The sequence below is a fragment of the Lutjanus erythropterus genome, chromosome 19 (assembly GCF_056507025.1).
Source record: "Lutjanus erythropterus isolate fLutEry1 chromosome 19, fLutEry1.hap2, whole genome shotgun sequence".
NCBI lineage: Eukaryota > Metazoa > Chordata > Actinopteri > Lutjaniformes > Lutjanidae > Lutjanus > Lutjanus erythropterus.
The window spans coordinates 3989770-4014909 of record NC_139335.1 but is presented as its reverse complement, the minus strand read 5'-3'; the positions used below and the strand labels follow the sequence as shown (position 1 = coordinate 4014909).

The following is a 25140-nucleotide window of genomic DNA, read 5'->3' as shown; positions in this document are numbered from 1 at the left end:
CTAAAATAATAAAGCTTTATGTGCATTAATAAGAGAACTGAAGCAGATTTTTAAAAGTGACGCAAATCTTACTTTACCAGTTACTGCATATAAAAGTAATTAGTTACCAGGGAAAGTAATTACATTACTTTTGAGAGAAGTAACAAGTGACTATAGCTCATTTCTCATAACAAGAATTTTGAAACCCAGTGCATATACATGTACGTCAGAAAAGTGACAACAGTACAGAAATAAAGGACAAAGAACACAGAGTCGATGATTTCTGCGACTCTTCTGTAGAATCCGGGTTTCTTCTTGTCTTTTCCTTGACTTGCAGCTGCCCGCCGCGCTGCCTTCACTTCCTGCAGGATCTGTTTCAGCAGCTCGCGGCCACAGGGCCCGTCCAGAGGAAGGACACTTTTCTCTGCTTTCACCCGACCCGAAGTTTCTTCAGCTGCAGCGGGCTCTGTGTGAGGAAGATTATTCAGCAGAATGAGACGCACAGAGGAAAATATCAAGCTGGGTTCTGTGTCTATATGTTCATGTAGGGTCACTGATCTGTATCGGGGCGTGAATTATTCAAAGTTTCTCTCATGTGGAAGGCGTTGTTCGTAGTCATGAACCAACAGAGAATTATCTGCTGAATCTGCAGCTCTTCTTTATTTCACAGATCACATCATTTAATAACTAACAAGTTTTATTTATCTTATAAGATAAAAAGAGTTTTGTAGAATATTGCAACCTAAAGTGGGTACACAAATTTATGGTTTTGATATCAGTACAGAAACTCAAAGCCAGCTAACGTTGTTTAAAGACAAATTTCTGCCTTCTGGATGCAAAAGGAAGACAATGAAGTATTTCCTGTTTTATTCGATTCTAAACTTGGCTAAAGTTGCTGCTGTTGCATAAGTGCTGCAGTTAAAATACCCCAGCACTGACTTTTAGTTTCACACGGGACACAAAGTGTGTTTGTTTGACCCACAACCTCCTCCATACATGGGCTTTCTCACTCTTTAGATTACAGCCTCCAGCCTTTTTTTTTCTCTGTGACATTCGCTTGTAAAATGACACACCAACTCTGCATAAGTCAGTGCAGACTAAGGCCACGTTAACATGACAACAGACAACACACTTTACAAAAATAACATAAAAATGAGAAATCTTCAGTTTGCAGAAGACGTACCTTTGTGAAAGTCGGGTTCCAGCTCGATCTCCACTTCAGCACCGTCGGATCTTTGAGCGTTATTACTACAACCACAGTCGAGGTCGGACAAGAAGCACACCAGCATGGCCTCCAGGACGCTTATCCCCACCAGGGCGAAGATCGCAACGCAGTAGCTGGCTGGAATAAAAGCGCAGGGACGTTACAGTTCGGTGTGATATCAGTTAAGACTCCATCATTTGTTCAGACTGCAGGGACGTCAGATTTGTTTCTCAGATCAGATCTTTAAGACAGACTGTTGACACATATGAAAGTGGCATAAATCAGAATTGAAAAGACCAGATTTCATGTGATTTGTGCTGTTCACACTGTCACGAAAAAAACAGATCTGAATCACACTTGAGCAAAAATAATCAGATTTGGGTCACTATTGCCTGCAGTGCGACACATCTGCAGAAATGTGATTGGAATCGCATTTCAAAACACCTTTTTTTTGCAGTCAAGAGTTTCTAAAATCAATCTTGATGATGCCAAAAAGTAAAACTCTGGTCTGAGGTTTGTGTGGCAGCGTACCGATCAGCGGCAGCTGGTCTTCAGTAGACGGCAACATGTCTTTCAGAATCAGCAGCAGGACGGAGATGGAGAGCAGTATGGTCACTTTGAAGCTCATCTTTTCACCTCTGGCCTCACTGATGAAGAAGGAGGCCAGATCCAGAACCAGTAAATAGAACAGGGGCACGATGAAATTTATCACATAAAGCATCGGCTTCCTGACCATCGAGACCTGGAAAAAAAAATCAATTAGTTTATTAATTACAGGCAAATACACTTGGGGAATGGGGAATAAACTATTATCAAATTGCATCACATTACTAACCATGTATGTAAGTCTGCTTTGAGTCATACCGCTTTTGGTAATATTATAGTCTTCAGTTCTCATGAATTGAAGTTGCCATTCTCCCAGAGTGACCATGATCTGCTCAGAGACTCTCGTAAGGGTTGAGTCATTGCTGAAAGATGTGATATACATACTTGTCGCTGTATAGGTAATTAAAATAAATAAATATATCATTAAATCAAATATGTTCCAAAGCTATTCTGGATTCTGGATAAAAGTGAGGTGTAACTTACCTTCAGCGGTCATTGATCCAAATGTGATGTTACAATCTTGTTTGTCGAAGGGGAACAGCCTGAGGTTTAGTTTACAGGTGGAGGTCAGCCGCTGACGAAAGGCTGCTAACACCATACCGTTGGGATAAACGGTGGCATGAGGACCTCTCTGAACACTCCCAGTGTCAGAGGCACTGACGGAAGAAAGAGGGTTTTTATGTGAAGAGATTAATGATTGTGGCAGTTTATTTATGTTTTGAGACGCTTTTCAGAATGAGCCGCCTGCTCATTCAAACTGCAGTTAGGTCATAATATGATTATAGTAATAAAACATATGATATAATAATACATACTCCTCTTGGATGCTTATATCTGGGGCCCACAGCTTCGATACCGGAACAGACAGCTTGTCTATCCCACAAAAGTCTGATGGATGCCAGGCGAGGAATTCATTTGTCCAACTCTGGGAAAAGACAAAACTGAGTCTTAAAAATGTTTATGACAGCATGGAAGACTGTAAGAACAGTGTCAGTAAACTTAAAATCACAGGACGTAGATGAAGTTTATGTATCTAATGATAAAAGACCTCTGATATTTGAAAATGCAACTGAATTCTTTTCTGAATTCACTTCTTACCATTTGAACAAAGATGTGACTCATGACAGTTTGAAACTTCTCATCCTGCAGACAATCAGCAGCACTGTGGTCAGTATTCACAGACATTTACTATAAAAACAGTACATTTATTCAAATAAACATGTTACTTACATGCTACATGCTTGAATATTTAAATAAATTAATGAATACATAGATCTATAACAATTAATTTCACCTATATATGTCTTCTGTAATGTTATATGATTCTATATCATGTTTTAACTGCTTATGTTATGTTTTCTGAAATGCACCATTTTAAAGTTGCTTTGTATTTTGTATTGCATGATGCTCCTGTCAGCGTTTAGCAGCTCATGTTTTGACTTCTTCAGCTCTAACCTTACATGTTGTGTTTTAATTGTTATTTTAATAGACAATTAAACATCAGGCTGCGTGACAAGAGTTGAAAATTAGCCTTTTGAGACATTTACAGTGATGCTGATAAATGTGCATTGTCGCTGAGAATAAATAAATTCATGAAAAATAAATGAAATAAAATATTTTATAGGCTGTTTATACACCCAGTTTATGGTGAAACAAGTTAAAGATGATGGAGTTTAATACAACAGTCCTTGATCAATTCTGCAGCGTGTTGGTGTTGAAGAAAAACAGAACAGTATCAGATTATAACAAGAAAACAAGATGTTTTTAATGTTATAACAACATACTATTTATCTTGCAAGAATATAAATGATGTAAAAGATATATATAAGATAATATATATTTAACCAAGCCAAGTCGTGACATTGTTATAACACCACATTATAACAATATTATCACATGATGTGAAAAGTTTAACATAATAACAAGATGAATAGTACGTTAGAACTTTACATTGATACCATGAACAGGTGATGTATTGAAACTTGTGGTCACATTTAAAAATAGAAAATCATGACATTTTGTTATTTGAGCCTAAACACATTAGAAAATAGCAATTAATGAATTTCCCCAAATATTTATGTGTTATATGCTTGCCCAAGTAAGGGATAAAATTATAACTTCCTGCATTGTTTGATATCACACTGTGTAAGTCCAAAAATCTATTTTTTGCAATGATTGATCAAATAATCAATTATTAATCAATTATTAAATTAATCCTGAACTATTATGGTAATAAATTAATCGGTCTGACTAATATTTGAAGGAAAAAAAGTCAAAATTCTCTGATTCCAGCGTCTTAAATGTAAATATTTGCTAGTTTCTGAATAAACTGAATATTTTGAGTTGTGGACAAAACAAAACAAACAACAAAACAATCGACAGAGTACTCGACTATGAAAATAATTGTTAGTTGCAGCCCTAATTTTTTGTTTCATGTGAACTGACCTTTTAAAGAGATCAGATCCATTCATGAAAGACATAAAGTATATATATAAGAAATATAAAAACATGCTCACCACTTCTATAATGCCGTACAGCAACATGTCCAACTGAATGAGGGTGGATTTCTTCCAGTTTTTCACGGGTCGCATGACTGACAGAGCCTCATTACTTGTTGTCAGGTTCAGGTGATCCAGAAGAGTCAGGTATGAGCAGTCTGAAATCTGACTGCTGGAAAAACCTGCTGGGAAGGAAGACAAAAAAAAAAAAACTGATCCAACACAAACCAGCAACATCTCCAAATTTCAGCTGCAGTGTTTTATGTAAAAATCAAAATCCTTCTTTTATGTTTAACTCACCAATTAAAGGAAGAAAAGCTAGAATCCTCAGAGCTGACATGGCTTTCTGGCTTCATCTCCGTCTGAACAAACCCTTTTAAACTGTGTTACAAAAACACCTGAACAATACAACAGTTTAAGTGCGGAGGCGACATCAATAGATCTAATTAAATGCCCTATTCAAGTGTGAGAAAGCTTCTGTGGTCTGTTGTTAATGGACATAACGCAAATCGCCCCATCGTTCCTATTGTTGGCCTGCAGCTGAAGCCAAAAGTCAACATCAGGTGGGAGTGGAGGAGCTTTCAGAGGCCACACTGCCGTCGACGCTTATGACACCTGTGCAGCATGAGATGACGAGATCTGTCAACTTATCTGTCTTAAGGCTGCCAAAAATAATGTGTTAAAAGGCAGAGGGCATATTTTTAATGAAAAGATACGTATTTGAAAAACTGCATGATTTATTTATTTCTCATGCTGCCTTTACTATTTCTATTCAATGCTTTACTTATTTACCCACAGTAAAATATCCTCCATCTTATCTGGAGGCCTTTCCTAGAAAACACTGATATATGCTATGTTAGCCTGTATTTGTCACCCTCTTGTCAGACATGAAAGTGTCCTTACATAAAACAAATATCATTTTCTCCAAAGGCACAAAACTCCTTTGGTAAAAAAGAGTAATTTTACACGGGACATGCTGGTCTACCCTTGCTTTGATTGGTTAGTTTTACAGCACACACTTAAACTGATTTTATGTCTAAAAAGCAAGAAAAGCTTTGATTCCTACACTGTTCCTCCTGCTTCTTCTACAAAGTCAAGCCATGCTGACCGCCATCTACTGTGGATAAAACCCTGACCATGGATAAGTACCTCATACAGCCCCACTTTTAGATGGCTCCACTCTAGCAGCAGCTTGTTGCAGCGGCTGTCCTTCTTTTTAGCATCTTTTATTTATGTGACAATTTTTTTTTTTTTGTGGCATAGACGTTGTAGCAACAATTTATTTCCCCACTAGGAATAAATTACTCTATTGATCTTGCTGTTGCAGAAAATAAAAGTCTGGTCAGTTTCATAGCTCAGATAAGTCACTCTGATGGTCTGTTGATCTGAAAGATAAAAAGAGAAAGACACCTCCTCTCCCTCAAGGCACTATATCAAAAGTTTAAACAAAGCCTGAAAAGTGTCAAACCCACTGTTTTGTCACTGGTGCGTTAAAACTACGATGTGTTGAATTAGCAGAGAGATGCACCGGCACAGAAGCTAACGTACTGCTGTGGACACGGTCAGGAAGGAAACGGATTTTAGTCACCTGAAAAGTTAAGTCAGTTTAAGTGTGCACTATATTTAAAATATTTTACCTTACCTTGCTGTCAGACTGCCTTTCTGAAGAGAAACTGATGTTACATAAGCCAAACATCAATCTCTCCAAACCAACCAAACTCCAAAGGTGAAGTCAGTCATTTTATCTCACAGAACATGAGAGCTGTTGATCTGCCGCTGCCTCAATCAGTTTGTTTGTGTTCATATGTGACTTCTGTGTTTTCAAGGGTCAGTTCAGATTCACCAAAGTCACACAACAACACAAACAAACTGACCGATCGAGGCAAAGGTAGACCAGCAACTTCCACGTTCTGTTGGGTAAAATGACCGACTTCAGTTTGGTTGGTTAATGAAACATCAATTTCAGTCACCTGACTCCATTTTGTACTCTGCAATATCCTCCCATACTGTGCAAAACTGCACAGCCTCATTTATTTAAATAAGTCACACTTGCACATATTGTTTGCTTTTATATTTTTTTATTTTTGACCATCCACAATAATACACTGACAATAAGTACCTCATACAACCCTGCATCAAATAATCCAAACTATCCCTTTAAAAGTGTCCAGCTTTGGCACCACACAGAGGTATTTTTATTAGGGACACAGTGGCAGATGGCAATGCAAGCCCGTACCTTTGCCACAGATAAGGCCTAGGGATTAAAACTTTGGTACTGAAACAACCCTCCCACTGTAAAACACCAGCCAGACACACAAAAGAACATTTTTTATTTATCTGTAACATCGAGTTTTTTAAGTAAATAAGTTCAGCCAACCCAACAAATGCAGATTGATTTAAAAGTCCTGGATACATGTTGGTACACGTGTTACAGTGATGTTCAGGAGATCTCAGGGGTAAACGTCAGCGGGCAGCTGGAAGTCTTTGAAGGTGTAGAAGGAGATGTCTCCGTAGTCGACCACCGCAAACACCACCGGGACGTCTCCGCTCTGGAAGGCCAGCAGCTTGATGGCTCGCAGGTCCGGCACAGGACCGTCGAAACTGAGACACAACTTGTTGTCAGTGTTGAAAGCTCAAGACACAATCAGTAGCAATTAGTTAATGAATCAATTAGTCATTAAATATTAAGGCCATTGTGGTAAAAATAATTAAGTGGATAAATTACAGACCCGAGAAAGGGGGGTAATATTCCAAGAATTTCTGAAATATCTAGGGAAAAACTCTGAGATCAAATTTGCCTGAAAAAAACTGAGATGAAAGTCAGAAATTTACTAGAAAGTATAATGTTTTTTACTTTGCTATTTGGCTTGAGCAAAAGTAAATACCTGAGGATGAATTCAGTTGATGATGAGGAATAACGGGGGACGGGGACTGCAAAAAGGCTCAGCTCAAAATGGTGCGCCGTGTCACGCAGCGCTGCATCGCTCGCAGTCAGTTAGGACAAGGTGTGAGAGAATATATCCGAGTTTGTTTTCTCGCAAATTTACGACTTCAGTCTTTTTGCAGAATATTACTCCTCTGTTTTCTGTTTTCAGTTTCACATTACTGTAAATTTAAAATTTGCATTTTAAAACACCGATCAAACAAAACAAGGAAACTGCAGACGTCACTTCGGAGAAGTTGTGATAAGCAGTTTTACCATTTTCTGACATTTTACAAACCAAATAATTATTTTTATATAATCAACAGATCCATTATTTACTTGCTGATCTGTCATAATTAGCTAAGAAAAAGAAAGATGAGACAATCATCTTCAACCACTGTGATTTTTATTTAATTTGCATCAGATTTCTGTTGTTTTCCGTAAGATAATCTTGAGTAAACATGCCCTCTGATTGTTTACCTGCACACACACATGCGGGAGTAAGGTTTCCCCGGGTTGCTCTTCTTGAAGTCAGCCACCGAATCGGGTTGGTAAACATTGAAACAAATCCTCCACTCATCTGACCCTTTTAACCTGAGGGGACAAAGCACAATGTCTTCCTCTGAATGATGGACTCTCCATCAGGGTACAATACATCATCCTCGTTATATGAGAGCACAACGAGGCAGTGACAAACGCCAGAGAGCCGCAGCATCTCGCTCCTTTGTCTCCGCGTCTTTATGTGTTTGTAAATTAAAGATCATAAATCGTGATAGCAGAGAGACGAGCCGGGTTCACGTAAAGTCCAAACACTGATTTATTTCTTCACAGGTGACTCAGAGGTGATGTTTTATGATCATAATATCACAAATAGAAGCTGCATGAGGTCACAGCTGGACATCTACATGGTTATATTGTCCATGTTTAAAGGGACAGTCCAGCTTTATTGAGTATTATTTACAGTAGATCAGAATCAGAAATATTTTATTGATCCCCAAGGGGAAACTGATTACATTATAGGTCAGTGTTTCCCAAACTTTTTCCTTGGGGACCCACTTTTTAAAACGTAATTAAAATGAATTTGTGCGCAAATGAAGGCTGACCATTTTTACTGCCAATTCTACATCAACATAGTCCATCTCACTGTTTTTATTTTCTTTCATCAGGAAAACAATATATGACTTCATAAGTGAGACACAATGTGCATTTAGACGTAATTAACGGGGTCTTGTTTTTTCCCACTCATCATAAAACAGTATACACATTTTAAATGCTTTATAACAGGAGTACTACAGATATAAATCTTAAATTTGCATTTTCACATTCAAGAATAAAAAAAACATATATAAGAAAGACAAAATAAGAAGTACATTGCTAAGCTTCCTACACCGGTGCTCCTGCTGCTTCTCCAAACTGAGTGCGTGTCGACCGCCATCTACTGTAGCTAATACACTGACCATGAGTAAGTACATCATAAAACCCCATTTTAAACAAGGCGAACTAACCCTTTAAAGCCTCTCCAGATTGAACTGGCATCAGATAAGACACATCATTTTCATTTTTTTTAAACAATTATAACAGGAAATAAAAAGAAGTGATACCTGGACGTTCCCTCCAGCAGATGTGTAGATTTAGTCACACTGATTTTATCCAACAGCTCCACTGGAATAAAAAACAAACATCACTGACTTGAATCAGATACAACTAGTCCATATAAATTAAAACTCCAGAAACTATACTTGGTCCGTGTGGTCTCACCGGTGGGGGTCGGTTGTGTTGGGTCATGTAAAGGAGTGACTTCTCTGTTCCACAAGTGTGCTGGTCGACCTTTACGTTTCCTCTGCCGCCTCTCCAGGAGCTCCCGATATTCCGCCCAGTTTCTGCACTGCAGAACCTTCAAAGAAACACCGGACCCGTTTACACCTGCTACTAACATGAATGTAGCTTGATCCTAAAACGGCTTTTTGATGTTATGTTCCAGCTACAAACCTCTCTGTCTCTGTTGATGTCCCACTGGCGCCTGCGCTTGTTCTTTTCCCGCTTTTTCTCCTTTTCGGACATCTTCACCTTCACCAGGTTTATTCTCTTCCTCCAGGGTCCAGTGTCACAGACCCCGACATCCAGAGGCCCAGGGACCAGAGAGGGGTCTGGAGGGAGCAGGCGGTCGGTCTTGCTGCCCCTGGAGCCCAGGTCAGGGAACAGGATGGAGCTGAAGTTCCAGCGTGAGCGACCAGAGGAGGGCCGGTGAGCTGATCGGTCCTCGAGAACATCCGTCATCCACCACGTCCTGCCCACGCTTTCATCTGCTGAACCTGCCGGGACAATCTGGGTCCCCGAAGGTCCAGGAGATGACATCAGGTGTGATTCAGGAAGCTTTTTCTCCTCCTCACCTTCACGGACACTTTCATCCACCTCCATTTTGTCAGCTGTGGGAACTTCTTGTACTTCAGTCTGACTACAACAAGAACAAACATTGTGTAAGTCTCTGATTTACAAAAAACTCAAGTCATTTATGGGAACAACACTTGATTTTATACAGGGCCTGTGTTTACCTGGAAGATGCGGAGGGACTGGCGCTGCGCTTCCTCTTCAGTTGTCTCCCTGCTCTGTCACGTGACTGAGGCAGGTTCAGCTGTCTCGCATATGACGACGGCTCCAAACTGGAAGAAGCACAACACGCGCATCACGCTGATGTTGAATCCTGGACTTTCACAACAACATCAACCAAAATACTGAGTCACTAAGGCTGGTTTTACACAATTAAAATTCTCCTGCAACTAGTTGCAGGTTGCAAATTGCATGAAACATAATTTCCATGCACCTTGGCAGTTACAAAAAGCAATTCAAGAATATCAAAGTCTCATGCAACACAATTTGATAGTTAATTTCACTAAAATTAACTGGCTAGTTTAGTAATTTTTTGTTTTCTTGCTGGATTCTATCAAGTGGGAAGTGTCATTGTAACTACATTTGCATCTTTGGATCTTATCATTTTCTTGCTGGATAATATTAATTTGGACGTGTTGTATCAGTTTTTCCCCTGGCACTGGCTGCTACTTTGCTTCATGATGACTGTCCCAGAGAACAGGAAGAGAGGCATCAATGCATTGATGCTTATTGATATTCAGAAGGAAAAAACACAACCTGTTGACTTCTCAAAAGAGAGTCCAGTGGATCATTTCACATTTTAATTGAAGGAGTCTGATCCAATGAGCCTCTGGTGAGAGCATCCTCTCATTGACTCAAGGAAAATAAATAAATAAAAAGCTCTTTGCTGCCACCTTCTGACCTTAGTATGGAATTGTAGCTTGATATATGATTTCAGATAACTGCTCTGATTCTGATAAAATATTAAAGTGCAGCTATAGCTAAGCTAGCAGTAGCATTAGTCACCTGCACTGTAAACAAACTTTGCCTCACTCACATTTGTCTGTTCATCAAGGTTCTTCTGTTTTTGTTCATTTTGGTGATAAACTATTGTGCTGAAATCAATCAGAACACCATCATAGTCTGATTTCATCATCGGACACGTTATCAGCATTTTGATTGGCTGCTGCATGAAACAAAGCTTTGCAACATTTGCAGCTGAGTTTCAGACAAGTTTGAAGTGCAAAGGACTTGAGAGCATGGGAGTCCTCAACTCAAGAGCTTTTAATATCCCTTGAGGAGTCAGCAGCCAAAGAGAGCCTAATGCTAAATGCCAAGAAGACAGAATGCCTGATTCTGACTGAAGAGCTGGATCATCCATCCATGAACATCGACAGTTTCAAATATCTTGGATGATATGTAGTCAACAGCAGAAAAAACTTCCTAACAAGGAAAGGACGGCCTTGGAGTGTTTGCAATATCCGATATGGCAGTCGGAGCTACCAAGATCAACTTTTTTAAAGCCTGTGTGGAACGTATCCTTCTTTACAGCGTTGTAACATGGACAATGACTAAAGAGCTCCAGGATCGTCTTCACAGAACACACACAAGACTCCTCATTCGTGTCCAGAGCCTCTCATGGAGGAGCCATCCAATGAAAGCTCAGATTTATGGTGGCATCCCTCCCCTCTCGGCTACTGTAGCACAAAGAAGAGCCCACCTTGCTGGACACTGCTCCAGAGCAAAAGACCAGATAATCTTGGACATTCTGCTCTGGACTCTTCTTGTCCTTCAAGAGGAACAAGACCACTCACATTTGCAGATCTGCTAACTAGGGACACTGGACTGACTGTGAATGAACTTGGTTCAATGAGCAACAGAGACCAGTGGAGGCAACATTTGTCTCAGATCTCAAGGGCACTCGAAGGATAAAGATGATGAAAGCTGCATGAAAGTTTCACTTTTTAAAGCCAGCCTAAAGATATATTTGGACAGGATTAATTTCTCCAAACTATATAATGAAGTGCAGTCTGAGAGGGGCTTTAAATGAGGATATAGATAATGGATTAATGGATGGAATTGCTCTGTTGCTACCAATAATAAAATGACTTCCTATTATCTGATATTTCTGATTCCATCTAAATGGGGCATTAAGATTCTGTTACCTGGGATCAAATCTGTGCACCACATAGCCGAGCCTCTTCAAATGCCCGAACACCTTTGTGATAAAACAAAAGAGTTGTTAAGCCACTTCAGTAATGCAGTCCTCCTTCAGAATATCTGGGCATTTCCTTGTACCTGATACTGCTGGAGGCTCACTGTGCTCGTGGACAGAAACCTCTCAAAGCCATCCTGGATGGACAGCGGCAGGTCCCGATAAAACACCTGCAGGTTCCCCTGCTCACACAGAACAACCACATCAGTCAGTATTTTACAGATCACATGTTGCAGCAGGGCTCTAAAATGTGTTATATAAATATTATTGAATAACACAAAGAGATATGTGTCCTGAGAGGGTAAACCACATCCTGGTAAACAGGTTATATTTGCAACTCACACACTCCATCAGGTAGAGAGCCTCTTCAGGGAGGAGACACTGCTTGCCGTTGGCAGAAAAGCCCATTGTCTGCCAAAACTTTCCCTGTGTAAAAACAATTTTCTCAAATGTTGGAAGCCACAGACCAACATTTTACAACAAATTTATCACAGGGTGTGTACTGATAATTTGTTTTACTTAGTCATACAGTACTCACAGCTGGAGACCGGAGCTCGACTATCTGCTCACTTGGAATCCATGTGGCCTTCACAAGGTTTCCTCTTCAGTAAAATAAAATCAGACAGTATCTTTCTCATGTCAGTGCAGTACAACCTGATCTGACTCTTTTATCCCATTAACATCAGCCCACATTCTTAATACTGAAGCCTGTTCTTCTTTGTGGAATATCTCCCATGTGCACTTCACACACACTTTAAAAATAAAGCATATTTTGCTAGAATTTTCGTAATCTCAATCCAAGAAGACTCAGTACAAAATGTGGTTTTAATCTCACCAAAACAAAATTTTTACATGCTCCTGCAACGACACTGCAAAAAACGGCTAACAACATTACAACTTGCATTGCAGTTTTTTTTTTTTTAGAAAAGCTGCCATGAAATCAGGCATTTTAGGCCGCAGCAATCCAAAAAAAAAGCCTGTGAAATCCTGGAGGGGCTGCTGTGTGTTTGCTTGCCAGAGCTTCCTTGAAAGCATCATCAAGGATCATACATCAGTACTTATATCAGACGATGGATGGATGGATTGAAAGAATACTCACAGCCTCTCCACTCTCTCCTCTGATATGAGGCTCCAGTGCTCATCCAGACTCTGTTCGAGCCGCCGTCTCTGCTCATCTGAGTCACTGGGGAAGAAATCCTTCTGTCCTCTCACGGGGATCTTGTGACTCCTTGACCGGGCTGCAAACAGTTCAGAGGGGCTGGAATTTAAAGAAAGACAACAACGCTCAGCTTCAGACATGTGATGCTTGTATTGCAAGATAAAGGCAAGACATATAAATATAAAGGTCTGGACACAATAAAATCTTGTTTTAGATCTAATTTATCAAAGGTGGTGATAATTACAGTTTTGTAAGACAGTGAAGGGCTGAGAAGGAAAACCACAACGGCTTTATTTCTAGACTCATCAGTTCTAATAAATTTGATTCTTTAGTGATGCAGAACAACTGCAGCAGTTGATTGCTTAGGGCCGTAATTCACTCAGGGAAGTTTCAGTGACAGCAATGCTCTCATATATTTTTAATCCAAAATGAAGTTTTTTTAAATGTGGTTAAATACACTCAAAATAGGCAACTGATTCCTTTCACATTGCTGGTAGACAAACCAAGACTTAACTCGTGTGTGTGTGGAGGAGACCAGAGAGAAAGAGGTTTTCTGTGTTTTCAGTTCTTAAGACTTATGTAGCTTTTAACTGAATCTCTGTGGCTTGAAGTTCAGTTTCCCACCTCTCCTTCTCATCTCCTTATTTTGCTGCTTCATAATAGAAGGTTTTCTATAACAACATACTAATTTTTATTGTTAAGAATTTATAGGAAATACATTTTTTTTTATTCAGCATTCAGATGCTCAACTCAAGACAAGCCTGTATCAGCTAAGTAAACACTTCAATCGGGTGCAAACTGCTGTGCTGGGATAAAACACAGAGTGAAGCCAACAGCATGTGTGTATAGAGCTGCAACAATTAATCAAATAATCAATTATTAATCAATTATCAAATTAACCGTGAACTATTTTGATGAGCGATTTATTGGTTTGAGTATTTTTTTTAAGAAAGGAAGTCAAAATTCTCTGATTCCAGCTTCTTAAAGAGAAATATTTTCTGACTTCTTTACGATGATCAACATTTTCACCATTTTCTGATATTTTCTGGGCAAACAACCAAAAGGAGCAAAAGAGTCGCAGTAGATACAGACGCAGACAACAAGCCTTCTTTGTCTCCGTTGAAAAGGGGCAAAAATGAGCGTGTCCAGCTGAGTGTTGTGTTTACATAGTGAATGCCAATTGCAGCCATTCCCAGTTAAGCTTAATTTTAAGTGATACACTGGTGTCAAACTATGCAATGGTATATAAAGAAAGAGTAAGCGATGTGGACAAAATTAAATACCAAATATTATTGACCCAATACCTCGATATCGATATTTATCAATGTCATGACAACACTGTAGGGATAATGTTCTCCAATGTTCTGCAATTTTGTGTCATCATTACTTGAATTGAAATACAGCTGCATGAAATGGCTCACAGTATTGTTTTTTTTTGTTTTTTTCCAGTGTTATTATGAGTCATTAAGTCATGATTCACTGCCATGAGACCTCGCCCAGACAGGTTATGTCCATTTAAAGCCAGTGAACTGCATGATGCCTGTCCAAAAATATACCGTGGGAAACGTCCCCTTTTTAAAAACAGTAATGTACACTTACAACCCCGCAAACAGCTTTTATTCCAATTAATTCCTAATTCATTTATTTTATATTTTACACTGACTGCCAATTTGTTTCACAGCTATGTAGAAAACCGATAACGACTTATTAACTACTAGGCTAAATAGTTAGCTTACAGCGTTTATAAAAAAAAATGGGATTATCTTAAGATAACTGCTGTACATTACATGCATGTGCCTCAACCTCAAAACTTTGCCAGCTAACTGACAGTTAAATGAACTGCTGTCCCACCATGTGAGCAGGGCAGCCGCTTAAAAGCTCCGACAACCAAAAATGTAAAATATACAGCCACTGAGCAAGAAATATGTAAAACTTACTGCTCCCCTGTCGATGCATTTACTAATAACTGGCAATAAAGACAACTACGTACGTTAGTATCTCGTTGAAGAACTTCTTCTCGGTTTCTCTCTTGTTTTGGTCCGCCATATTTACCCGGCGTGCTGCAGGTGTCTTATGGGTCCTACTGCCCGTCTGGTCAAAGGGCTTCGCTGCAGAAGGTGGAATGGGGCGGGGTCATAGATGGGCGGGGTCTGATTAAAAGGTGGAGTCGGACGTGACCCTGCCCCAAATGACCAGAAAAATAAAATATGCAATAAAATATATGGACTAGATCTGAATATGCATAGCGCTGACAAAATAATAAGTTATTAAAATAAAAAAATATATATATTTGTTTTATTAGGCTAACACAGGCAATGCTCCGCCCATCAGACGCCCAGCTCCATTCTGCATGCCACAGCAAGGGGGTTATTAAAAATAGTTTAAAGTATCACCAGCATTTTTTTCTGGAATAATGATATATCAGCCAGTACATTTATTCCTATGATTCACTTAAATGTTGTAAAGTCTTTAGTTTGACGTTTTTCGGATGATTTTCCCTTACTATTTTCTGCAATATTTCTGAATTTTATGAAGTTCATGTAAACAGTATATTCTGGTTGGATATTCTGAATTGGGCCCTCTTCTGGATTGAGCATGTGGGATTATGCTGGTATTATTCTGGTTTTAGGAGCATTCTTTGGACATGTAAACAGCAAAATCCAGAATATTTGTCTCAGTTTAGGTTTTTACAGCAGTTTGTGACACACAACCCCTTCTGCACTGTGCTTTAAACAAATAAAAATTAATACAGTAATACCGTGCATGCGTGCGGCCACAGAGCTCAGCGGTGAACGTGAGGTCATCCTCTTTGCGTACCGGACTACAGACTATGATGAGCTGAATGTGTGGCATGAACTGGACGGCAGGTAAACACTTTGAAGGCCAGAAACTAATACTAATACTGTTAAAATACTTCTGTTATTACTGTACTTCTACTACCAATACTTCTGCTACTACTATTACTTCCACTACTACAAACACTACTACTACTACTGCTAAACCCTGTTTTGAAAGATGCATACAAATTCATGTTATATATGTGTTTTTAGATTGTCTTTCTACTTGAGTGGAGACGGTGTTTTATTCCAAGTCCCTCAAAGAACAAATACTCAAGTAAAGTACAGATACTCAAAAAATGTACTTAAGTACAGTACTCAAGTAAATGTACTCCACTACTGTCCACCACTGGGTCAATTTAAAAGTTTATCTGAGTTTTCCAGAGGTGGCGCGTTGCACTTGAGGCTCCTGATTTGCATAAAGTAGCCTATATGTCAACTTTATGCAAATGAGGAGCCACCAACGTGGTGCCCCGTCTCTCGAAATGCAAGGCGACGCTACCAGAATGCATTGTGTGTGTGTGTGTAATAATAATGATATGCATTCATGTATTATTCTATTAAATATAATTTTACACTAAACCCTCTGAAACCCTGTTTTGAAAGATGGATACAAATTCATGTTATATATGTGTTTTTAGATTGTCTTTCTACTTGAGTGGAGGCGGTGTTTTATTCCAAGTCCCTCAGCTCAATGCCCTGGAAACCCACGTATGTATCACCTGGGATTCCAGTTCAGGTGCAGCTACTGTCTTTTTGGACGGGAAGAAAAGCTTGACCAAAATTTACAAGAAGGGTCACAGCGTCCGTGGAGGAGGCACGGTTCTCCTCGGGCAAGATCCAGACACTTACCTGGGAGATTTTGATGCCCAACAGAGTTTTGTTGGGGAGATCGGAGATGTTAATATGTGGGACTCTGTCCTCTCAGAGAGCACGATCCAAGAAATTTCCTCTGGAAAGAGGGTGTCAACAGGGAATGTTTTTGACTGGGAAACTACACAGATTAGAATTAACGGAGAGGTGGAGGTTATTAATCGTGAGCTGTAGCTGTAACACACATGACAGGCTGGAACAATGTAGGTAATGATAAGTATGTGAAGAAGATGATTTGTTGATCAAAATGCATCTTTGTTCTTGGTTCAGTTACTTTTCAGTGCAATAAAAATCTGTGCTGACAATGTGGTAGAATATATTTGTATGATAATGTCTAATTTCAATGTCTAACATGCACAAAAAAAGAGAAGCAAAGTGCAACTGCCCTTTGACCTCAAATGTTGCAGTGTCACTGAGTTTTAAAGTTCACGTGAAGTCAAAATCATGTAAGTGTTGTATTATACTTTACCTATACTGCAGTATCTGGCCCAAAAACAAGACCATAAAAGTTTTTGCCAGGATTCTGAGGTATTTTAATAGTATTTCAGAGTTTTAAATCTTTATATTTGTAATGATTGTACGTGAGGGCGTTACTAAATCTGCATCAACTATGGTCAGTTTAAAAGATGTTAATATGTGGGACTCTGTCCTCTCTGAGAGTAAGATCCAAGACATTTTCTCCAGGAAGAACGTGCCAAGAGGGACCATTTTTGACTGGGAAACCACACAGATTAGAATTAGCGGAGATGTGGAGGTTTTGTCTCATGAGCTGTAGCTGTAACACACATGACAGGCTGGAACAACGTAGGTAACGTTAGAATTATATTAAGTTTTGGCGTGAACTGTCCCTTTAATAATTTTAGTTTTTCAAAATAAAGTTGAATTGAGTGGAAAGAAAGGAACAATTATAGACAATTTATTTGAAAGTAATGTTACTTTAAAAGGTGTGCTTAATTAAATATACTTACTATAATAAAAGTAAAATGTGTTTGAACTGCAATCATTTTTCTACCTGGAATATGACATCAATGAATTATTGATTACATCTATTGGCAACTCAGATATTTTGACAAATTATAAACACTATGATAAACTGAATAGCCTCCTCAAATCTTCAGTATATTTGTTGTTTTAGCGCCCTCATCTGGACTTTGAGGAGATTTTGTCCAACAGGCTTATATTAATTTTAATTTTGTGCAATCACGTGGTTACGGTTAGGATTTTGTATTTAAAGGAATCCAATGGCACCTTATTTACTTTGTTATATGGGTTACTTGTTTACATGCTTATAATGTGTCTTTCTAGCAAAGTGCACGCAAGGGTAAGGGTGTGCATCAAAAAGTCACTTATTTGAATTCACACTTCACAGGCACGGACGGGGTTCGAACCCGCGATCTTCGGTTTACGAGACCGACGCCTTACCACTTGGCCACCGCGCCTGGCAGTGTAAACGGACCACACTATGATGATTTGTAGTGAACTGTACCATAAGTGGTGTGGCGTGTCTTCTGTAAATATTAAAGACACGCTATTTTGTGCGACCCTATGAATTCGCTCGGCTCGCCTGCTGTGAGAGTATTAAATTCCAAACTCCATTCAAAATATGTACTTTTTAAACTTTTACTTTGCAGCAAACGGTCTAATCTTTTCTCCTAAAACGATTCGGAAATTCGGCCACACTCAATACACCAAAAAGCACGATTCGTTCAAACTTTTGCAAAGGCTTTTCTTGAGCTCGCAAATTATTTTCTATCTACCGTATCAACGTCAGCCTCCATCACGTAGGAGCTAAAGAGATGTGGACCCATTAAAATTAAAGATAGACTTCTTGTGTTCTTGCAATCGAATGGTCCAGAGGATCTTCATTGTGACTATAAACTGTTTTAAGTACTGTTTTATTTATTCATTATATTTGTGTGGATTGTGAGGTCATAAAAGGCGTCAATGTGGAAGTTTGACGTACCGTTGTCAGAGGGGACTCTTAATCAAGAACACATCCGGAAGTAGCTGAAGTTGGTCTTGTCTATATGGGAACTCCTGACTTGCGAAAACTCTCGCGAGAATTATTATTTTATCCATAACTATGATCTTTCTTTAACTTTAACCAAGTGTTTTTGTCCCTAAACCTAACTAGGCCAAGATCTGGAATCACAGCTTTGTCACATTATAAAATACCATTAGTTTGTCCTCTATGAAGAAACAAATCTCGCGAGAGTTTCGCAAATTAAGGATTCCCTTTTAGACACGTCTGCTGAAGTGGTTCACAGCAGATGTGAAATCTTTCCCTGAAACGTTGTAGTATCAGGTGACAGACTATGATGTGAAACTCCTATGTTCGTACGTCAGATGGTGCGACGATTGTGTGGTCTTTGGGGATTTCAGAAGTAGCTCATGCTGTAAGTAATATGGCTTCGTGAAAAATCAGTGCTAGCGTGTTCTGAAGCTTGTATATTAGCCAAAAGGTTAGCATGCTAGCCGAGAATTCCAGCAAACCGTGTTGCCCATGTCAAATTGTATTAACAACCACGTAGACTTAAATAAAACCGTGCTAATAGACACGTTTGCATACTCTGCAAAGAATGAATTAGGACTTTTTACACGTCGTTGTGAGCTGTTCTTTTATTCGGCTTATTAAATAATAAACATCACTATGTAAAGTTATAACTATATAGGCCTTAATAGAAGATTTCATTTCTAATCGCTTCTAGACTGTAGACAAGGGAAACTCAACTTGCTTTGCCCAGGGGACACTTGTAAAATTAACAAACAATAACGTTTAGATTAGCTGAATAAACATTGAAAGGCCCATAACTCATTTTCTTTGAAATTATTTTCATATTTCAAGTCTAACTTATTAACTAAATTAACTTGATGCCAGGATTTCCACTAAATCAGATATTGTGCTGCATTCAATAAATGCAGCTGTATTTTAACTGTAAATGCTGTGGAAACTGTTGAAAGAGTTGATACAACATTAAACAAAGCTCTAACCTCGTTCATCATGCAATCACTGAAATGTTGGAATGATTCATAAACAAACCATTAGGACTGCAAATAAACAATTATTTTCATCATCGATTAAATGTGTCGATTATTTTCTCGATTAATCGATCAGTGGTTTGGTCCGTAAAATGTCTTGAAATGGTGAAAAATGTTGTGCAAAGCCCAAGTTGACATCTTCAAATGTCTTGTTTTGTCCAAAATACAAAGATATTCAGTTCACTGTCATAGAGGACTAAAGAAACCAGAAACTATTCAGATTTGAGAAGCTCAGAGAGAGAGATTGCTCAGTGCCTAGTTTAAATATCTCAGTATATTTTGTGTCCTTGTTCCAGTCTCTGACAGAGGCTGTCTGACCTGCTGCTGCTGACCCTCCCTGCCTGCTTCACCATGCCTCTGGTGGTGGACGCTGTGTGGGCGCTGTGGAGCATTGGAGCCGGCATCTACGACTACTTCCACACCAGCGCCATGGAGGAGAGGATCCACACGCTGGAAAACGTCCTCTCCATCCACCAGTTTGTGATCGCAGGCCTGTCGGCAGGCCTCATCCTGCTCATGACCTACATACTATGGAGAAAACACTGAGACCACACTGACCAAGGCTGTGCACCCACTAGATGTTACCACATTACCCAAGGTAGTTTCCATCCTGATGCTGGCCAGAGAGACATTTTGGATTATGATGTGACTGCTCACACTTGAAGATGAAGCATGTTTTGGAACAATCAGGACGTCCAAATGAGGTCAGGAGCACTGATGGACGACTGAATCGAGCACCGAAGCTCCATAGGGACTCCAGCAACATGCGGTCTCTAAAAACCCATCCGGTACCCTTCAGGCTGTGGTCCGTCTATCTCTGTTTGTCTCTGTGCTTTGGATGTTAAACTGGCCTGAGTAATACTAGTACAAAATCATAACAGCTTCTCAAGGCAACTTTGCACTTCAACTTTTTTTTTTTTTTTTTGCCAAGCTTGAAGGAGTTGATTGTCCTCTGAGATGATATCCATTAATTTAAACATCTTAGTGTGTGATGAGGGGCTAAGAACTTTAGTCATTGTCAGTGACAACAACTTTCTCTGTTTGCTACAGTTTTAAACTGTTTCCCCTGGATCACAACGTAATTACCTCGAGGTCAACAATTTTATCATGTTTACAAATTAATCAGATTATTTTTTTGATATAACAGCAGATGTAGTACGTATTAATTTCTCTAAGAGCCTGAGATACTGATAGTTATCCCATTGTCTTCACTTAACTTGTCATCTTGACTTAAAGGGATAGTTAAATTAAAGGGATTTTTTAATGTGGTGTTGTATGTTGTACTCAACAAATGCCTCCGTCGGACAGTTACCGCCATTCCCAGACTACTGATTAATACATTTTTAAACAGTGAAATTCTTAATGGCGATTGTAAATCATTAACATCACTTGTCAGCACACCCCAAATTTAGAGAATTAGCAGAAGTACGTGACTGGTGAATCCAAACTAACTGTTTAAAACACCATAGTCACACAATAACATAAACTAACCGATAAAGGCAGCAGTAGACCAGCAACTCCTGTGTTCTGTGAGGTAAAATTACTGACTTTGCTACTTAGCTCTTAGATCTGATTGTCTAAAAAACAAAATAATTTTACAAAAATGTCAAGAAAAAAATATTCTTACACCAGTTGTCCTTAATAAACCGTAAACCTCGCTCTTCTACTGAACTAAGATGAGCTTCTCCGTGAAACACACATCAAACTAAAAATAAATCCTGAATCCACCACGTTACATGTGAAAATATATGAAAAGCGTGTCTGACAGCGAGGTAGAGCAGCGAAAATATTTTAAATATAGCATAAACTTACTTAAACTGAAGCTGATCATTTTTTACATGGATAAAATACATTTTGCAGTTCAGGTCCAACACTAACTGTGGATAAAAACATCTTACAACCCCACTCAAAAAACCTGAACTATCCCTTTAATTATTTATATCTGGAAAAAACATTTATTCCCTGTTCTTCCTGTCAGCACTGAGAGGAACGATCCCATGCCGAGACCCACTTCTGTATTCTGCGAGATATGTGCGGCTATATCGAAACTTTTTAGGTCATCTGAACAGTGTCTAAAGAAAACAAGCACTTTTAAAGTTGACTCTTGATCTTAGGATATTAGATTTATAAAAAAAACATGATAATTAAGTTGTGATCTTGAGACAGCAGGCTTAGAAAATTGCAACGCTTCAATTTCCAGGCCAGTTTCATGGTAAATCGGTGGTAATTAGTAAGTAATATATTTGAAATTTCTTAGAAATTGTTCACTAATTTCATGGTTAATTATGTGATATTTAGCAAGTACCTTTTTCATGTAATTGCCAAATAACATATTAAATTTGCAGTTAATTTCAAAGAAAGTTCAAATATGTAAAATTATTATTTCCACCTACTTGCATAAAAATGACACACACTTATCATGAAATTTGAGGGTAATTTGCGGGTAAATTCAGAGAAATTTTAAATATGTTGCTTTGTATTTAACACTAAACTGCATGAAAATGGTACTTGCTTATTATCACATAATTAACCATGCAATCTGAGGGTGATCTGGAGGTAATTTCTAAGAAATTTCAAATATGTTACTTGGTAATTATCATGTATTTACTATGAAATTATGAGAGCTGGAAATTGAAGCATTAACAAAATCGTCAACAATGATGGGCGTTTTAATCATTTCTTTGGGGGGATATTTTCACACCAGTGACTTAATTCAACACTGAAGTTTGACAGGTACACGAGGTAAAATTGTGTTGTCTCTGTCCACGACGGTGCAGGCAGCTCTTTGATGGGAATGTGTGGCTGTGAGCCAGTGGGTCTAACTTGTAGAGTCGGTTGATCTTGTTGCACTGTTACAGTAAAGATTATAATCAAAGCAGAGATTTAAAAAAAAATGCACAGATGCCTTCAGCTGCTGCAGGTCTGTAATTATCTTGGTTTCAGGTGACAGACCCAGAATAACAGGATAAGCGCACAAAGACACTGTGTGGAAGTTCAAACACTGGGAGATGAATTCATCCTTTATGTGATTTCTGTTTAATTTTTCATGCTGAGGTGAAGGGATTGGAGGTTAGTCTGTTACTTTAGTGTTATCTAGGTTGTGTGTGTGCGTGTCTATTTAATTTTTCCAAGTTTACATTTCTATCAACGCTGTTTCCAGTTTGTCATCCAAATTTTCCTCAAGTTTTTCATACTAACTGTTAAAAAATGGTCATTTTCAGAACTGTACCTGCTTCCATCATAGGGATCATTTCCAGAGTACTGAATGCACTACTGTATGTTACTCTGACAAACCACTACCATGGCTACTATTAAAGGGAATATGTTTGAATAATAAACTATAATTTAAGTCCAAGCTGTTCTTCCTCACACTTGTTTGTGTTTTAATGATTATATTTGTTCCCTGTCATATAGGGGCTGCATCTAATGATTATTTTCATAGTTAATTAATCGGCCGATTATTTTCTCAATTACTCGATTAATAGTTGTTGTAAAATGTCAGAAAATAGTGAAAAAACGTCAGTGCTTCCCAAAAAATTGCACAAATCAATGAATCGATTATCAAAATAATTGGTAATTAATTTATAATCAATTAATCATTGCAGCTCTAATTTTCTAGAATAATTGTTTAATCTTGTGATCTATAAAATGTCAGAAAATAGTGAAAAGTTTCATCTCAGTCTCAGTCAGTTTTCAACTTTGGAGAAGTGCTTGCTTTAAAACTGTATCAGCATTACTGTCTTTTCTTGTGACCAAGTTTTGTTTTCTTTTTTTCCCCCATTTTAATTCATTTTGGAGGTAACAATTCATATGAAAACACCGTAACAGAATTTTTATTTACTGTGGCTCATCTTTTCAATTGAGTAAACCTTATGTGCATTGCTTTCTATTATTGAGATGTGAGATAAAGTAGTAGTTGCATTACTTTCAAAATAAGTCGCTCTCTGACTAAATAGTTTCCTCATAGTTTTAGTAAAATTAGTCATAAATAAAGATGACTAAAGCCTCGCTTGCTACTTTGCATGTGTGGTTACACTTAGTTTGATCTGTCAGTCTTGTCTGATGTTTGAAGTGAGTGGGAGACTAACAGGCAACAACATGCCAGGAAGTTACCATTTTAAGGAGCAATGGCTTGAAAATGACAAGATTTTATTGAAATTAAAGTTAGTTTTCCAGGAACTGTTGGAGTGTTTTATCTGTGGGCTGTACAGGATGCCTGTGTGACACATCTTGAAACATGAAACTTTGTTGGGTTTAATTTGTCACCCTTCTAAGGAATGCTGTCAGCAAACAGACTTCTGGTTGTTTGTGGCTTAATAAAATCTGATTTACTGTGATGAGGAAGTGAAATAATGATTTGGTCTATAACTAAGCCATTTACCAGCTGTGAGGTGCTGGAAAAGCTGAGAAATGCACCTTGACAAGAGTTTAAATTTGACTTTGGTTTAGGTGTAGGATCGCTGGAAAAATAACTCCAATGATTCATCGATTATCAAAATAGGTGGTGATGATTTTCTGTCAGTCAGCTAATAAAAAAAAGTCACAGTCTTGCCTTGTAGAAACTGAGATGGAAAACAATGTAAATATAGAAACAATGTGAGAGTTATGTAATTAAAGGGGTGTGAGGACAGTTTAAAAAAAATAAAAGATATACTTTACATTATACAACACACATCAGAGACTACAGATTAGGGCTGCATGTAAGGATTATTTTCATTATATAATCTGTCTATCTGTCTCAGAAAACGGCGTAAATGTAAATTAGTATTCCCTAAAGTCAAGGATAACATCCACAACCCAAAGACATTCAGTTTACTATCATAGAGGAGTAAAGAAATCAGAAAATATTCACATTTAAGAACCTGAAAGCAAAGAAATTGGACTGAAAAAAAAAACACACACAAAAAAAAAAACAGTTATTCAGTTAATGAAATAGTTTATGATGATTTTTCTGTCGACTGACTAATTGATTAGGTAACCAATCGTTGTTACTCTAGTCATAATTAAAAAGTCAATCTTTGTGTTGAATAGACACTTCACAATGGAAAGAATGTTTTGCACTACTGTATTATGGCTTATTTTCATTCATAGAAAATAACTGTATATACATGTCAAAGTTGAGTTGCTGCAGCAGAAAATCTGCCTAGAAAAAGTTACATTCTTAGAGATAATAACCTGCCTGAAATGGAAAACTAATGTAAAAATAGAGAAACAATCCTACAGTTATGCAGTTAAAGGGTAAAAAATTAAAGTACTTTACATTATGCAACATGCATCAGAAGACTATAAATCAGGGCTGCAACTAACGATTATTTTCTCTATTGCATCTGTTGATCATTTTCTTGATCAATCGATTAGTTGTTTTGTCTATTAAATGCCAGAAAATGGTGTAAAACGTTGATCACTGTTTCTCAAAGCCCAAGATGATGTCCTCGAATGT

At 38.3% G+C, this 25140-nt stretch overlaps 3 protein-coding genes, 1 long non-coding RNA gene and 1 other non-coding gene across 5 annotated transcripts; 2 read left to right on the top strand and 3 right to left on the bottom strand.

Moving 5' to 3' along the window:
* Positions 1–138: 138 nt before the first annotated feature.
* On the bottom strand, positions 139–6040 carry LOC146309106 (5-hydroxytryptamine receptor 3A). The gene is made up of 8 exons (XM_084744352.1): positions 4306–6040; positions 2888–2932; positions 2605–2714; positions 2273–2445; positions 2019–2179; positions 1715–1925; positions 1163–1321; positions 139–445 (listed from the first exon to the last, which is right to left on the bottom strand). Exons 1-8 carry the CDS (start codon positions 4522–4524, stop codon positions 165–167), a joined length of 1359 nt encoding a protein of 452 aa, XP_084600478.1. The 5' UTR covers positions 4525–6040; the 3' UTR covers positions 139–164.
* A 562-nt stretch (positions 6041–6602) lies between these two features.
* tsen54 (TSEN54 tRNA splicing endonuclease subunit) lies at positions 6603–13172 on the bottom strand. The gene is made up of 11 exons (XM_084744952.1): positions 12892–13172; positions 12331–12394; positions 12135–12218; positions 11876–11974; positions 11743–11795; positions 9763–9870; positions 9200–9665; positions 8969–9104; positions 8812–8872; positions 7691–7804; positions 6603–6888 (listed from the first exon to the last, which is right to left on the bottom strand). The coding sequence occupies exons 1-11, from the start codon at positions 13089–13091 to the stop codon at positions 6738–6740; spliced, it is 1536 nt and encodes a 511-aa protein (XP_084601078.1). The 5' UTR covers positions 13092–13172; the 3' UTR covers positions 6603–6737.
* Positions 13173–15711: 2539 nt separating this feature from the next.
* Positions 15712–16966, top strand: LOC146309104 (C-reactive protein-like). Its single transcript, XM_084744537.1, has 2 exons — positions 15712–15818; positions 16430–16966. The coding sequence occupies exons 1-2, from the start codon at positions 15715–15717 to the stop codon at positions 16833–16835; spliced, it is 510 nt and encodes a 169-aa protein (XP_084600663.1). The 5' UTR covers positions 15712–15714; the 3' UTR covers positions 16836–16966.
* Positions 16967–18028: 1062 nt separating this feature from the next.
* Positions 18029–18100, bottom strand: trnat-cgu (transfer RNA threonine (anticodon CGU)). The gene has a single exon. It is a non-coding gene; the product is annotated as a tRNA-Thr (tRNA).
* An 816-nt stretch (positions 18101–18916) lies between these two features.
* LOC146309102 (uncharacterized) lies at positions 18917–20908 on the top strand. The gene is made up of 2 exons (XR_014772496.1): positions 18917–19057; positions 19997–20908. It is a non-coding gene; the product is annotated as an uncharacterized LOC146309102 (long non-coding RNA).
* The last annotated feature ends 4232 nt before the right edge of the window (positions 20909–25140 follow it).